General features: G+C 32.8%; 3 protein-coding genes and 2 long non-coding RNA genes across 14 annotated transcripts in view; 3 read left to right on the top strand and 2 right to left on the bottom strand.

Annotated features, from left to right (window-relative positions):
- Positions 1 to 227: 227 nt before the first annotated feature.
- On the top strand, positions 228 to 5,139 carry LOC132914506 (zinc finger protein 354A-like). 3 transcript variants are annotated; one of them, XM_060973680.1, is made up of 7 exons: positions 228 to 358; positions 888 to 1,215; positions 1,283 to 1,952; positions 2,119 to 2,337; positions 2,412 to 2,554; positions 3,128 to 3,768; positions 4,055 to 5,139. In XM_060973680.1, exons 2-7 carry the CDS (start codon positions 964 to 966, stop codon positions 4,071 to 4,073), a joined length of 1,944 nt encoding a protein of 647 aa, XP_060829663.1. In that variant the 5' UTR covers positions 228 to 358; positions 888 to 963; the 3' UTR covers positions 4,074 to 5,139. The 3 variants fall into 3 exon arrangements, with proteins under 3 accessions (XP_060829663.1, XP_060829662.1, XP_060829664.1); XM_060973679.1 differs by having other exon boundaries at positions 244 to 372; XM_060973681.1 differs by lacking the exon at positions 228 to 358 and adding an exon at positions 446 to 801.
- On the bottom strand, positions 4,645 to 9,127 carry LOC132914505 (Bardet-Biedl syndrome 7 protein homolog). 5 transcript variants are annotated; one of them, XM_060973676.1, is made up of 13 exons: positions 8,616 to 9,127; positions 8,304 to 8,493; positions 8,035 to 8,203; positions 7,645 to 7,721; positions 7,317 to 7,569; positions 6,840 to 7,102; positions 6,552 to 6,741; positions 6,384 to 6,464; positions 6,113 to 6,259; positions 5,763 to 5,884; positions 5,588 to 5,697; positions 5,230 to 5,509; positions 4,645 to 4,782 (listed from the first exon to the last, which is right to left on the bottom strand). In XM_060973676.1, the coding sequence occupies exons 1-13, from the start codon at positions 8,755 to 8,757 to the stop codon at positions 4,656 to 4,658; spliced, it is 2,151 nt and encodes a 716-aa protein (XP_060829659.1). In that variant the 5' UTR covers positions 8,758 to 9,127; the 3' UTR covers positions 4,645 to 4,655. The 5 variants fall into 5 exon arrangements, with proteins under 5 accessions (XP_060829659.1, XP_060829658.1, XP_060829657.1 ...); XM_060973675.1 differs by having other exon boundaries at positions 5,230 to 5,697; positions 8,616 to 8,758; positions 8,831 to 9,127; XM_060973674.1 differs by having other exon boundaries at positions 5,230 to 5,697.
- On the top strand, positions 7,644 to 8,829 carry LOC132914517 (uncharacterized). Its single transcript, XR_009659608.1, has 2 exons — positions 7,644 to 7,717; positions 7,993 to 8,829. It is a non-coding gene; the product is annotated as an uncharacterized LOC132914517 (long non-coding RNA).
- Positions 9,128 to 9,243: 116 nt separating the features above from the next.
- Positions 9,244 to 16,476, bottom strand: part of LOC132914919 (pro-resilin-like) — a 31,674-nt gene continuing 24,441 nt past the window's right edge. For 2 of the 4 annotated variants that reach the window (XM_060974437.1, XM_060974438.1), the window contains exons 2-4: positions 15,887 to 15,972; positions 11,076 to 11,408; positions 9,244 to 10,912 (exon numbers count right to left, since the gene is read on the bottom strand). In XM_060974437.1, coding sequence (XP_060830420.1) covers positions 10,646 to 10,912; positions 11,076 to 11,408; positions 15,887 to 15,901 — 615 coding nt within the window. In that variant the 5' untranslated portion in view covers positions 15,902 to 15,972 and the 3' untranslated portion in view covers positions 9,244 to 10,645. The remainder of the gene's footprint in view (positions 10,913 to 11,075; positions 11,409 to 15,886; positions 15,973 to 16,476) is intronic. The other 2 variants (XM_060974434.1, XM_060974435.1) reach the window with 1 other exon arrangement.
- On the top strand, positions 11,276 to 14,734 carry LOC132914920 (uncharacterized). The gene is made up of 2 exons (XR_009659725.1): positions 11,276 to 11,362; positions 11,719 to 14,734. It is a non-coding gene; the product is annotated as an uncharacterized LOC132914920 (long non-coding RNA).

The following is a 16,476-nucleotide window of genomic DNA, read 5'->3' as shown; positions in this document are numbered from 1 at the left end:
AATTCAATCGAATTCATGTTAGTTATGAGGTTAGACAAAGTCCATCTGGAAAACTCATTTTATAGTTGTAGTACAGAAGAGAAGAAAGGCAAAATCAATAGCGATGAAGATGAGATTGAAGATCATAAATGGATGAAGATGGATTGTAATGATGATTCAGCCTAGTATTTTTTCATCGGTTAAGTTGGTATTGGCAGAGATTCGTGTAGGTAGTGTAGGAAGGGTGCATCCGTTCTAATGGCGTCAAGACCCAAGCACTGTTGTCACATTTTGTCCTACAGTGTTTCAATATTTTGCTTTGTTTATGTCGTTCAAGTTTTTCTCGAAGAAGACGAAAAATCGACGCGGGCTTGCGAAGGTTGGTACAGGAAGGTGAGAGGAGGCCGATTTTCCCGCTGGGACGCAAATCAAGCCCCGAGAGAAATTTTCTAAGAGCTCCGGGTGCAGTGACCTTGATTCCGCTGTCATTTCTGTAATACACTAGCGCGCGAAATTTGAATCGTTGATACACTTTCTCTAAATAAGAACTATGAATCTGCTACAATCTGCTTAAAAATAATAATACTAATTTATATTTATATAAATTTATATACTAATTTATATACTTATTATGGAAAATTTTTTTGTGACAGAGAATTCTTATATTTTTTTTAATACTTTTGTAAATGTATTATTATAGATAAATGGAAATAAACATGATAAAACTTATTTATGTTGTATATGTTATTGAAATTAATACTTTTGTTAAAGAAAAGAAAATTTTTAATGACATTTTCCAAGGAATGAGGTAAACCAAAATATGTTAGTAAGAATATTACTTCAAATCCAGATATATTTATTAGAAACTGTTAGAATAAAAATAATTTACATGTATCTTTTTTTCCTAGCCACAAACAGCTAGTTTTTACAGATGGCAAGGAAATAATCTTAGAAGAAATTTTCTCCCATCAGCAGCTGAGCCAAATGAATATGGAAGTAACAACAGAAGAAGCACAAGCAGTGCTGCTGGAGGGAATGGAAGGTGCACAGTACATTACCATCCAAAGGGCTGATGGAGAGCCTCTGAGCAAAAGTGTTCCTCTTCTAACTCTTAATGGAGAACTAATTTCTGAAGGAATGGTTGTCGATATGATCAATGCTGGTGTTGGCACAGATTATGGTACGGCAACCCAATATTATGAAACAGAAGATTTATTACAACATGATTTAACAGAGGTATAAGGATAATTTATTGTTTTTTGGTATTCACACATTAGAAACTGATTTTGGATTTTTTAAACAGGAAGACAGAAGACTGGCGGCAGCTTTGGTTGCTGTTCAATTGCAACAACAACAAAAACAGCAACATCTTCATAGTCAATCCCAACATGAAGATCCAACTTTACCAGACGTTTCTCATCTAGAGACTCTAACTCCTGTGAATACTTATTCTATCCAAACTGTCCCAGAACCAAACCCAGTATATCCAACGTTACAACCTTTCAAGCGCATCACGCAGAACGTAAAACAGGAGTTCATAAACGTGAAAAGCGAGTATGATGTTGATGTATCTGCTGAAAGCAGCGAAGATGCAGCGCCAAGTTCAGGACCGAAAAGATCCTTGCCTCATAAAAAAAGGATACCTCGTAAATTGAAACAACAGACCAAAAGAAACTCTGCAAGGAAGGATGGCAGTAGGATAAATACGGATGTCATAAATGCTGACTCTTCCAACGATATACAGACTCATATATTCAAGTGTGAACTGTGCAGTTCTAGATTTAGTAGCCAATTAAAATTTTTTGAACATTTGAAGGTACATTATGAGCCTGTCAAACAGGAAACTAGAATAGCACAAGCAACCAATACGAATATTACGATATCTGTACCAGAGTCTGTTCAAAATCTGGAAAATACAGTTATTGAAGAGTTCAGTGAACCTGAGGATCTTATGGAGGGCATCAGGGGTGTTGGTATGTATAAGAGCTATTACATCAAAATAAAAAAAATCACCAAGAATTGATCTTTCATGTTTATCTTTTGTACTTTTCATTTGTGATAGTTTGAAGAATTATTTTTGTATAACTAATATTTAACAGTTTAGATGAATCTAACCAATATTGGTTTGTATATTTGCAGTAGAGGAGACAGGTGCACATATAGATGATGAAACAGAATCTCCATTATCCTCAGTGAACAACGAATCACCACTGTGGACAATTACTGATGTCACGGATCACGTACATAGGGACCATGTAAAACCATCAACAGTCAATGAACAGAGTATACATGATAAAGATAAGACTGACATTCCACAAACAACGAAAAAAAAGAAGATATTGAAAGCTAGGAAGTCAAGTAGGTATATACTATACATTCAAGGGCTTCTTCTTTTAATTGCATACTTATAAGATTTTTTTTTATTTTGGAAGATGACGAACTAACGTGTCCCCAATGCGACCGATCATTCCATCATAAAAATAGTTTAGTGTACCACATGCGATCTCATAGTGGTGAACGACCTCACCAGTGTGAAGTTTGTGGAAAGAGCTTCTTTGCTGCTAGTGCGTTAAAGGTGAGAAAGTTTCAATTTCATGGTCTAATACGTTATTGTAGGTTAAACCTTTTTAAGCCAATTTGCAGTAAATAAAAATTATTTGAGGTGAATTGGCCGTGATAGTTGTAGTCTGTTGTGCATATGGTCATGTGTAGTGTGAGACATGTTCTGCTGTGGGCCGCCGGTGTCGCTACTGGGGTACTGCTACATTTTTCTTCTCATTTTGATGCCGCGGAAGAAAAATCGGACTCCGTTCGCCGGGATTTGAACCCGGGGTTCCGAACGTTCGTAACCTAAGGCGCTAACCACTGCGCTGCCGTCGTCCTACACTAGTTAGTGTCGAGTGGTAGTATTTTTGCTGTCGTGTGCCGCCACATATTTATTAAACTATATTGTAAAGAACATTTTAATTGTGCAAAATAGAGTAGAAAAGTTCTACAAAGAAGCCAAGAAGTTAAGCAAAATTAGTTCTATACAGCTTTATAATGAATTCTATAATAAGTTCTATTGAGAAAAGGAAGAAATGTAAAAATAGAATTATGGAATCTTCGGAATCAAAATAAGTTTTTAAACAAATTTTTTCAAATCTAGGTCCACAAGCGCCTTCATAGTGGCGACAAGCCCTACAAGTGCGAGGAATGTGGTCGCCACTTTCGTCAATGGGGAGATCTGAAGTACCACGCGACTAGTATTCACTCGGAGCAAAAGCAATATCAGTGCGAGTACTGTGGCAAGGATTTCGCGCGGAAATACTCTTTGATCGTTCACAGAAGGATCCACACCGGTGAAAAGAATTACCGCTGCGAGTACTGCAACAAAACGTTCAGAGCGAGCAGTTATTTGCAAAACCATCGTCGTATACACACTGGTGAAAAGCCTCATCAATGTGCTGTGTGTGGGAAGCCATTTAGAGTGCGAAGCGATATGAAGAGGCATATGCATACGCATTCAAGAGGAAGAGCTGATAGACCCATGAACAGAGTCATGGCCGCGAAGAACGTAGCAGAAGATCACGACAAAGGTTCGCAAGCAAAGACCATTCAAGATCTCGTTCGTGACTTGAAACTCGAAGTGGAAGCCACAGGAGTCGTGGAGATCGTTCCTCCTGATGATAATCCGGAAAGTATTCTACCACATGCTGGTGGACAAACTTTAGAATACACAGTGACAACAGCGCCAGACTCGAACCCTGACAGAGATCCTTTGGAGGCAGTTGTTCGTACTGATAACATGTGAGTTTATCTATGTTAAGATTACAAAGTAGAAAATGATACAATCTAAAGATAAAATTAAAAATTAAAAATTTGATTAAATGAAAAGAAATGTGGGGTTTGAGACATTTTTGGAAATCTCGAGAAATGTGACTATCTTCAGGGTGCCTACATCAATCGATATCCCAAAGCTTTAATTTACAACCATGCTATATCATTACCACCAGTATAATAATACTTTGATTTATTTTATTTTATATTATAAAACATATTGCTGAGACTTATTCTTTTATTATTGTTCTTGCAGGCAGTATTTCTTCATGTAATGACTGTTGGATTGTTCCTTGTAACATTGAGAATGAAAGATCTCTCGCACAAAATTGGCGCTTTGTGAGACCGGAAACACATCAGACATGACTGATTGAATCGCAATACTATACATCAATGCACTGCCTATCGTTGATGTGCATAAACGTACTTCCCAATTTCTTTGCGAGTTACTTTTTAAAAGAATATTATGGATGTAGTGTTTAAGAAAAAAATATTATTCTTAAGACTGTTTTTAGCAGAAGAACTTGGGAAGTACAAGCATATATATGTATAGAAGCAAATTTCTGCAATACAACAAAATTATATCAATCTAATTAATTGAAAATGTATATAAATACATGAATGCATATACACACAGATGTATACAGATAACTTACACGTATATATTGTACTATAATTAACGATAATTAAGATAATTAAGTGTACATTTCTTAAGTCTATAGTAAGTTAATCGTTTATATTCGCGAATCGTCGTTGGCAAAAAAATATATTTTTTACTTGAAAACATTTATAGAAACACTGTGGTCCACTTTTATTGCATTTTCCACGAAGCGAGAAAAAGAAAAAGTGTTTGTAGCTCAGTCTTTATACGAGGATGATGGAGGTACTGTGTTACTTGTGTCGATAAAAGCTTGTAAAACTTGAACTAATTCTCTAGACTTGAGGGCTGCGCTGAGCTTCTCCGCAACGTCTTTGCTACCGATTCTGAAATCACATAGGATGTACATAGAAGGTGGAGCAATTAATTTAACATTTAACATTATTTTTTAACATTTCTCTCAATAAAATTTCATTTCTTATATCACCCAACGTGTATGGGTCTTCCAACTTCGTTATCGACAGAGTAACCAAAGACAGTTATAGAATTTTATGTTAATTTATATAAATTTTGCCATTGTTACATTGCAAATTGTGTTCTTACAAAGAGTTCCCTATAATTTATAAGACATGGCATAAAAAGAAAAAGAAAAAAGAAATAAATGATTAATATTTAATATTAATTCTATTAAGTAAAAAAATGTTTTGTTAAAATTTTTGTCTTATTAAATAAAAATACTTGGATAATAATTGTTGAGGAGATTAGGAATATTATATCCTTTGAAACAAGATGGTACAAAATTTTATCGATTTGGATTATTTGTTAATACATACCTACGAGAACGTTTCGCTCTTTCCCAATCAACATAGAGATCTGTAATTACTGCGTGTAGCCTCTCCAATATATCATTGTCCTTTGCCATTTGGGATTTGATCTCTGATTCCTTCTGTATCAATTTCTGATACTCTGAGCACAAATTTTCTTTAGGATTTTCCTTCAACTCCCATTCCTCCAGAGCATTCAAAATCTTTACTTTTGTAATTAGGTCATGAGCAGCATTTAATTGTGGAAAAATTAATTCCAATACTCTGGATATACTACCATCAGAAACATCTGTGCAGAAATATGGAGTAAGAGAAGAAATCTTAAAAAGGAAATAGTAATTCATATTGTGATGGATATATAATATACCACAGAAGACATCTAATTTGATTTTTCTTTTTGTTGCCTCTCTGGTCAATATGTCTCTGAGAATTATGATGCTTGATATATTCTCTCCTAGAAAAATTGCACTTCCTTTTCTACCAATTAAGAAATCATTAAATCGGATTCAATATTTATATTATTAATGTGATGTAGAACTTACTTGTATTTGCATTTTAGGAGGGTTCCAATGAAAGATGAGATATATGTCAAAGTAGCTTCTCCTTCCTCCAAATGAGGTCTCTCGGGCACATCTGATAACGCGAAAGAAAGCCATGCATGCATCTGAAATATGTAGAATTGGAAAAAGAAGCATTAAAATAATAGATTTGTTATCAGTAAGTACAGAATATTATGGTAATTAAAACTTTCGAGCGCCTGTAGACTAGCAAGCTATTGACTTCTCATGAATAGGTGTACGATAGGTTGCTCGGCGACAGGCGTAGAAACCAGTAACTTTATAGTTCTGAATTATTAATATTTCTTTTATCATTGTAAAATTTGAAATTTTACCTCTGCAACAGTAAAACCTCCAATTAATTTCAGTTCATTAAAGGGTCCTTCAACGTGAGTTTCTGAGTTATCGGCTTCATGTTGTCTTACATGAAGAGAAAGAGCAGATATGGGTATTGATATTTTGCGACAACATTTTGGTTGTACCTGAATAGAAAAAGGATTATATATTTAGATTTTTATATTATATTAGTATAGTTATATATGCTGTTGCAGAAATTGTGGTATAACCAGAAATGAGGCGATTAGAAATTTTGTATTGTATTAATACTTGTGAAGTGACGTAAATCTGTAAAGTACCAGGCTGTCCTTCTATTGTCCTTAGCCTCATTTCAAGATGATTGGTATTTACCTACAAAAATTATTACTAAAATATCAAATATGAAATATTAAATTATTTAGTCGAATTTCTAATAATGATTAAATTATTTATATTTACTTGACAACGATAGGTAGCAAGAACAAAATTGCCTTCCCTAGGATTACAAGTAGACAGACTAATTACTGCACTGTTACTTTCCACATCCAATAATTCAATTGGAGTATCTGATTGTATCAAAATGTTATCAATAGGTGTATCAAGTTCTATGGAAAGGGAATATGATGCATCTTCTCTGTTTAAAATCATTCTACAAGAAATAAGTTTCATTTTATAATTTGATTTTTTTAATTATTATATTGTATTTTATTTAATAATAGGTGAAGAATAATTCTTCTAATTCGATACCTATGATTTAAAGATAGAATCAATGGTGCTAAAGGATCAACTGAAAAACTAGCTGCTTCTTTTTCCTCCTTAAGCTTTTCCTGTAATTGCTCTATCTCTGCCTTTAACTTGGTTAAACCATCATTCTGGTCAGCTTCTAGTAGACCAGGAGGCTTAGTAGTCAAGCCAAATATTCGTCCTGAATATGTGGTGACTAACACTTCAGGATATCCTGCTGCACCAATTATTCCTCCTACCACTGAACTGATGCTTTCCTTGGCATTCTATGAAATTAATTTTTTAGGAATGTTTGTTCTTTGGATTTTTATATAGCTATACCAATAAATTATTATTTAAAAAATTAAAATAAATTAAATTAATTAAAATTAGAATAAATTAAAAAAGGAAATTAAGGAAATTAAAAATATTGAAACAGTTAAGAAACATAATTAAAAAGGTTAATTCGAAATTTTAAATGTTTAAATATGTTATACCTACATAACGATAGCGCAGAGATGGCAAAGTATCTTCTTCAGGAAAAGTATATACTTCAACGGTACCGTCCTGTCTGCCAATAAGTATATCTAGACCATCCTGTAGTTCATAAGTATCTAAAGAAGTGACTTCTGAGCCTGTCATATTCAAAAGCCAAGTGATCCTCAGTGTTTTGTTACCGTGAAGGATCAGCAAACCCACTTTGCCATCTATAGTTCCAACCAGAACACGTTCTTTAGATTCAAGGTCGCCTTCCCTATAAAAAATACTTGAAAGACACTTGGGAAATACAAACAAAGTAATATAAAAATAGTTTAGAAAACTTAGAAACCTATAGAGAGATAATACTGTGGGCACACTTGGAAGTCTGAGGATTGCTGGGGTTTTGGTGCCATGAAGGACTCGTATCTGAAAAGAACTAAATTTATTATCAATCTAAAATTGTCAAATTAAAAGTTATTAAGCTGTACAATAGCATTTAGTGTAATGCTTATTGGGACGAAAGGGAATTGGATTCTGTTATTCATAATTAGACTGTGGATGTTTATGCCTTTATAGGAAATTTAGAGATGCAAATATGCATAGAGTTTCCATTACTTCAATTGCATTCATAAAAATATGAAATTGCATAAACATTTACAATCTTACAATGTTGGCATATGTACTGCCTATAGTGTAGTTAACTTTTATTATTTATTATCTTGTTGATTAAGATTTTTACAGCACAATCTCCACAAGCTAGTATAGCAAACATAAAATTGCCATCAGTAGGTAGGAGGACAATGTCATATAAAGTTTCACCAGCTAAATAGGAATCAGCATCTTTGCAATCGTGGTATCTATGGTAAAGATCTCTTGCACATGCTGCTAAATTTGGACCCAGCACATATCTGTGGAAAAATCTCCATTAATCTAGTTGGAATTGATAAATATTAATTTAAAATTAATTTTTATTTTGAATTTTCACTTTTTTTTATCTAATCTACTCACAGTGCTGAAATAGGATCTATAAGGTTTGTATCAAATTCCAAGAACAATTTTCCTTTCTTGGTGTACCCCTTCACTGTGTTTCCTTGTGCAATGTAAATTTTATCATGTCCAGTACCCCCAAGAACTAATTTGTTAATCCTTGGTCCTGGTAAGGACTTAAATGAAACTTGTAGCTCTCCTTTCTTTATACCTTATTAAAATATCAAGTGTCTTTACATATTTATTTAAAGAAATGAAGAAATGATAAATCTTCCTGCAAATTTTATTTGGAAGATTTAGTTTAAGTTTTAAAAGGTAAAGAATAAAATTCACCATAGACATGAAGTACGCCATCATGGTCAGCAACAGCAAATTTTTGAGTTTGCCTGTGTTCTGTGGCAGGGAAGACCTTGGTGGTTCCCTTAGATGTGACACCTACGGCTGCATAGTCTGTCCTTGACAGTGGTAGAGTCATTCTGGACTAAAATGTAATTTTCTGTTATATCTTGTGAAATATTAATATGAAATAGACATTTTTCGAAGTCTACTTTTACACAGTTTTATTTATTATTCCATTCAGTACACTGAATAATATCTAGATGCTTGAACAAATTTTAATATTTTCAGATCAGAAAGATTTTAATATTTCAATCTAAATAAGCAAATTTTCCAAGGTTTTGATGAAAATTCTTAGTTTTGTAATTAGGAAGGCTGATACAACTTTGCTTGTAATATTGTAGAGTGTAATAAACGTACGCACGCGCGACGATCAATTTAACCATGGCAACAAACTTACACAACAAATCATTCTTTACGCTCTTCTCTTTGAATACTTATAATATTATAAAAAAACATACAGAAAGAGATCAGCGTATCAAATTAAGATACACTAAATGTAATAGTAGGAGGTAATGTAATAGTAAATTTGAGAAAGACAAGGAGAAATGCACACATGCATGTATTAAAAAGCATGTATACTTTTATTATCAAAGATAACACAATCATTTGGTGTATTTATTAAATCTTTCAATTTCTTTACATCACTTTCTTTCATATCATCAAGATATGTTAATTAATGTTTTTAAGAAATCATCTGTTATTGAAATTTTTTGTTTGAGATGAAAATTGACAACTAAAAATAGTTTTATTATACATAAAGACCACACGCTATTGCAGAGGGTTAGTATTGTTCCATCAGTGTCCTTAAAAACAAACTATTATTGTTACAAGTTAGTCCTTAGCTGCTATTTTATGCTTTAGAAAAGAAGTACACCTTAATTTTATCAAAATATTTTTTATTTTTTTCCTCCTATATATCCATGTCCATTGGACACATCTAACTGAAGAATATAAAACATACTCTGGTCTAAGGTCTTCCTTTACTTAGATCTAGATTTTGCAATGGCTAGGGGATGTAAAATAAGTACCAGCTGGAATTCAACCATTTTTGATCGCAGAAACAATATTGTTTCATTTATATTCTGTAAACAAAATGGTAGATTGTAAAGGAGGATACTTGCAGAATTCCTCTTTTGCTCTAGATATCTTACAATTTTAACCCAACGTTTCAGAGTAATTATTAATAATTTTAACAATTAAAAAACTATACTTTTCACAATAATATTATTTAATAATAATATTTCTAAATATTTGTTTCACTGATTTTTGCATTTTTTAAAAATCATTGTGAAAATCAAAGAAGAGTTCTGCATGCGACAGTGGCGACGCCCCTCGTAGGACTACCTATTTGATGACACTAGCGACCTGAAAGAAACGTATGGATAATCCAGACAATGACCTCAGCTAGTTAGCGGCAACAAATGGAGACGCAGAGACAGCACGGTAAAGACTAACAATAAGAACCGCAAGACAAACGTGTGTTAACATGGTTCGCAACCACAGATTAGACTCTAATAGCTAGACTGCGGATATTTATGCAATTTCATATTTTGGAGAATATAGCTAAAGAAGTGGAACTTAAATGGAGATTTGGTTCGCTTACTACATATTATAATAAGTACAGTGGGGTCTCGATTAATACGTTCATTGTGAGTTCAATTTTCATAATTCTAACAAGTAACTTTTATATATAAGACCTATCTCTATATTGTACAATTTTACGCAAGAGTTTGATATTAATTATTATAAAATTCTTTTTCGTATTTTCATGATTTTCAGTTTGTGTTTTTAAGTTTTCAGTTTAAGTTCTAATTGATATCCTTTGATTATAACTTTAAGTTTTATTGATCCAGACTGTACTTTTATTTTATATATTTTCTCGAAATTATGTTTTCGCATTTTATACAGTACACTTTTAAATTTTCTTTAAATAAATGCATAATCATCCACAGTCCACTAATAGCCTAATATCCAGCAAAATTGCCAGGCGGTCGTGGTACGTCAAAGCGGGGATTCCCGTCGTATGAGACCTGCGCACTAAAGCCGTGTTTCCAATCGGCGGTGTAACGAACGACTTGCAGCCTTCCGTCTGGAAGTTGGACTCTGTATTCTCCACGGACGATATCTCCGTCGCTTATCGCGTTGTGGGAATAATCATTTCCAAAGGCGTCTTCCTTCACCGCGTAGTTGAAGTCGAATGGCATTCCTGGCTCGTGATGATGATGATCGTGCTGGAATAAGATTTGAACAATTGTCTGATAATAGGGTTTTGCGATTAACTATAATAATACAATTTACCACTTATTTGGGAAACATCATATTTTGATTGGAAAATATACAATTTTACAGAAGTTTACAAATATTTTAAAGATATATATTTTTACTACTACTCACCCCACCAGCAGGTATAGTAGTTCCAGTTGGCCTAGTGGGTGTCCCATAATCAGGAAAGTCTGGGGTGGGTCTGGTACCTGTTGGTGGATACCCTTCGCTAGGAGTAGTTCTCGATGGTGGAAATTTGGAGGGGGTCGGTTTGGAGTAAGGACGTGATGAATATGGCGTCGTCGTGGGAAATGACGGTCTTGGGGTGGTCGGTTTTGTAAATGGTATCCGAGGCGTATCGTAGGTGTAACCCTTGGTTGGTTCAGGTGGCAAATAGGTGTTGCGCCTTGTCCCTGGTGGTAGGTCACATATCACGTGCACTACTGCCATGCAAAGTATTGCTATCTGCAATGAAAAACACATAGATAAGTTCATTCAACAGTACTTTAGCAAATTATTAATCAACTAAATTATTTGGTTTTAATAAAACTGACCTATTACAGAAAAAATAAAGTCATTGTTATTAATAAAAAGAAATAAAACAAATTCTTTACAAAAATATAAGAAAAGGAGTGTTTCTATTAATACCTCTTTCTTATAACCCTTAACAAAAACCTTGTCCTGAAAGGGATAATTTGACTTAATTACTATTTATGTATGCTACTTGTTAAAATACAATGTAGGACATATTCTGGCGAGAAATTTTTTGTTGCAGGTACAACGAAGGGGATCTCCCAGTGAAGTATAGGAAAAGTAGAACAAAATTAACTGTGTAATAGATGGAGGAAGAAGAAGCTAATTATGATTGCAAAGATTATTGTTGTTTCTTCAAAGATATCCTCCTACTTCGTCCACCTACTCCTATTTACACAACAGCACACTGAATCATGGCGCAGCCTTTAATGGCAGTGCATTTCCTCTTCTCGGCGAAACGCGTGTCAGCTGCAGGCACAAAACACAGCACGTGATGCGAATCTAATGAACTGTTGGCGTGTTGCAAATTAGTCTATACTTGGATTTGGCAACAAGTCGACAGATGTATAATGCGACATTCGCGGGCGTTGTTTTCTTTAATTAATGGCTTAAGAGATTACGAAAACTGACATTTTAGGACACATGTCCTGTATAAGTGGTAGGAATTAGATTTTTATAAGTTCATTGAATGCACTTGTATGATGTCGATTTCTAACTAAGCTATTGCAGATTTAGCCTAACGAGTCACATTTGTTGCAAAAAATATACATAGTTCTAATTTGATAAAAGTAAATTGAATTTGTAACACAGGTTAAATTACTTTTTTAAAGATTCAGACCATTTTTGTAACATCCTGTATGCAATATTTTCATATTGTATTATGCGACTGACATGTTGCTATAACAATGGACAACTAATGCTTATTTACTCATTAAAAAAATCATAAAACAGAAGATCACAATCACTATAAGCGAAGAATAATTAAAGAGACGATAATTGAGTATAACTTATTGCAATTATGAGGAAGAAGAAATGATCTAATTATAGGAATTAAATACCGAGTTAATGTTCAGTTATTTACTAAAAAAATTATAAAAGAAGAGATTAATGATATTATAAGTAAATACAGTGATCGAAAAGACTTTTGTTTGGAATGAAAAGAAAGAAGAAATGGGTCATTTATAGATTAGGAATAGAATATCGGAAAAGTAAAATTAAATCATTAGCAACGAGAAGCAATTGAGAAGAGAATAATAGGAGAAGTGCACAAAGAGCGACGTAATTGCTCGAGGAATACTGTATTTTACTGTGCGTATGTGTCGCTTATTCGCAGGGATTTCACAACGATTTAATTACACGTCTTCCGCCTCATTTCTACTTGATCTTCTGGCTGTGATGACCCCGGTACAATGAATGCGTGCGAGACTGTTTCCTTCGGACTCGACTCGGTTCCTGATTGCTAAATTAATATGCACCAGGTCTATCTTATTATAGAAATAACACAAATCGCTCCACAATCTCTTCTAAAAATAACAGTAGGAAATTGAGTAGCATTCCAAGAAGAGTCCATATCTTAAAATGCTTCATTAACTGAAATCAACTGTCTTATTATGTTGCAACAAACATAACCTGAGATGAAACGTCCCGTAATTCTTCAGGTGGAAAAGATTCTATCAGCGATGCAATTAACTGCTCATTTACTGTTCGATTACGTGCATCGACGTTTCACCTGGCACGTGCAACGCTGCCCCATGGAAATATCAATCAGTTGAAGAGCTCTGCTGTTGAATGTACCATGAGATCTTAGTTCAGTGCACTATAGAATCCATTTCTGATTAATGTTTAAGGAATACTTGCTATGAAAGGCAAAGAGAATAATGAATGTAACAAAAGAAACTTATTGAGAAAACCAATTTTTAACACCTTAGTGAATGTCAAAAGAAGAGAAGAAATATCTGATGTCAAAGGTAAAGAAAGAGAATAATGAATATAAGGAAACAGATTTATTATGGAAACTTTTAATACCTTAGTCCATTTATAAAAAGAACAAGAAATAGATAACAATTGATATGAAAAGCGAAGAAGAAATATCCAAACCCAACATAAATCAATTTTTAACACCTTTGCTCATTATTAAAGAGGATAAAAAGATGGGAGACTATGAAAGATGAAGAAAGAGAATTTTGTAGAAAATTATTGAAATGCAATTAAATGTTTCAATGGATTCTTCTCTTCTCTTCTTCTCTGAGATTGTAGAATATCCTTGTAGAATGAAATATTGTATTTTTACTAGTAATGGACTTAATGATGACGACCTTCACTCTAGAATGAGGAAGAAATTAATTGTAAAGTAGCAAGAAGTATTTCTTCCATTTGAAGACTGAATTATGAAATTTCTTCTGGAGTGGAGCCAATCAAAAAGCTGAAGAAACGAGGAAATGCCGGGAATATTGCAAAATAATTCACAATCTTGCGAAGAATGTTAAACAACCTTCTCTCACCAGTATCGTCGCTCATTTAAATTTGCCAACTAAAGAAAGAGCTGGCTTGCACCATTGTCTCAAGCAAGTTATTGTTTAATGTTCATTGTCACAGCCAAAATGACGCAAGTCTTTTTTAAATCAAGGATTGCAAGTACTATGTAAATTGCATGAAACATACAGCTGGAAGTAGATTTAACAAAGTTGTGAAAAAGAAATCTACAGAAAAATACTGAAAGAAGCAATTTCAAAAATATAAAACTTCTAATAATTGTTTAATTAAACATTCAATCTTATATTTGTTAGGAAATCAGTATAGCAATAGTCTTCTTCATTTCAATAATAGTTACCACATCACTTTTCTCTTACAAGATAGAGGATATGAGGAAACAATCAAGTAGAGCATATAAAAATTTTCACAGATCATATGTTCCTTAAAGGAAGTTGTTGCCATAACTACCGACAATAAAGATTCTTTCATTATCCATGAATCAATCAAGACTCTCATATCTAAGGTTTATGGATCTTGTTGCATAAAACAGCCACGATCTTAGATGCTTGGTGTGAAAGAGTTTCCTGAATTTCGATAGGAGTAAATTTATCTCAAAGAAGAAAATAAGATGTAGATATGATATACTCAAAGAATAGAGCATTGTGACATAAAGTATCCGTGAAATTAACAATAATTTGAATTCTATTAGTCACGCAATGTTGCACTTTCTATCACACTTCATTAGATCATGTAATTATAATACAATTTAGGATCAAATTATCATAGTATATTATATTGAAACATATTATATTGAAACTTCCTTTCAGATTAATCTTCAATTGTCAAGCATGTTCATTCATAAATAATTTTGCTTGTAAACTGGTATTAAGTTTACGTAGTTTCTTTTATTACTTTCTTCCTTTTTAAAAAATAAAATTCTTTGTTAATTAAAAATTCTTTGTTTTATCTATAAATGATATTCTGAATGTTATATGTACATTATTTCCAATTTCTCAAATTCATATTTTTTCCTTAATATTTCACGAATAATATATTCTCATACTCTTTCAACATTTTAAAGATCCTTATTTTAGTTTTTTTATTTTGTCTGCTGAAACTTGGCTTAGGATTTTCTCTTTTATTTTATTTTATTTTTACAGATTCCAACCATGTATCACTGAAATACTCAACCACGAATTTCTTTGATTATATTCAATCATTATCAAAATCTCTTCAAAGGCTTCGATTCTTATCTTCTCTAACCATTCCTAGCACCTAGGAATCAATCGACAAATCAATTACGTCGCGTGATTCATCTCTTCTGATTAATCGCAAGATCCTCGAAGATCACACGGGATACTTGCGATAATTTGTTAAAGCTTCACCCTCTCTCTACAGCTCTATTGAGATTTATGTACGGTTCATCGGTTGAAATGCTGTAAATAATTATGATAATTAGACTATTGAATTGCTTCTTAATGACATTAAGAAATTTATGCAACTTCGGAAGAAAATAATGTCACTTTAGGAATAGGTAATCGCACACATATAGTAAAAGTGTTAAAAATACAAATCTCTTCATACAAATATTTATGATTTTAAATAACAACGTGTATCCAATAATTTCTTGTGATAGTTATTATTTAATGTAACAGAAACCAAATGTTATTTAATGGATTTTAGAAAAAAGAAGATCAAACAGCAATAAAATTGTTTTCAACACCGTGCAAGTTAGAGGTCGCCATATTAAGTCCTGCACTCCCTGAACAAGTAGCATTCAACATCTCTTCATTATGATCTTGATTAAAAAGATTTAAAAGCATCAAGCTTTCATAATTTTATATTAAAAGATTAATAAATTATACTTTCTTCTTATTCTTTCTTAATAATTCTTCTTAATAAGTTTTCTTAAGAATTCTTTCTTAATAAGTACTCACCTGAAGGTAAAACATGTTGTGAAGAGAACTAAAGGCTCGAAAGTACCGAACCTAACTCACGTGCACCGCTTTTTTTCAAAAGAACACTGTGGAAAGACATAGCATATCAACCCTTTATGAAAGCACCATGAATTTTGGAAAATTTTAATTATTTCTTTGCACTATCCCTCTCGTGAAAACACTGAGATTATTTACTCTACGCAATCGACTCGAAGAGACTTGAAGAAGATGCAATTGATGTTATTGACAGCACAATTTATTCAACATTTTTATTTCACAATTTAATACTGGAGAAGCAAAGTTTAATTCCTGAATTTCAAATGGCATTATTGCAACCTACTCACAATTTCAAACAGAAGAGATGTGGTTATTTTAAGCCCTTACTTTTTCTTTTTCATTAGAGCTTTTTTATTTTTATTTTCCTACTTACAATATATAGTTTATTTAAATAATAGTATTTCTTATCAATTTTGACATCATTATTCTTAAAAATCTTGATGTTCTTGATAAATCTCATTTCAATGAATTATCATATTTTTGTAGGGTCATTTGTTTTATAATCTTTAATAAATATTTTATATTTTCTACAT

Source organism: Bombus pascuorum, chromosome 15 (assembly GCF_905332965.1).
Source record: "Bombus pascuorum chromosome 15, iyBomPasc1.1, whole genome shotgun sequence".
In the NCBI taxonomy this organism is placed as follows: Eukaryota; Metazoa; Arthropoda; class Insecta; order Hymenoptera; family Apidae; genus Bombus; species Bombus pascuorum.
The sequence above is the reverse complement of the archived record's forward strand: the minus strand, read 5'-3'. Positions and strand labels throughout refer to the sequence as shown.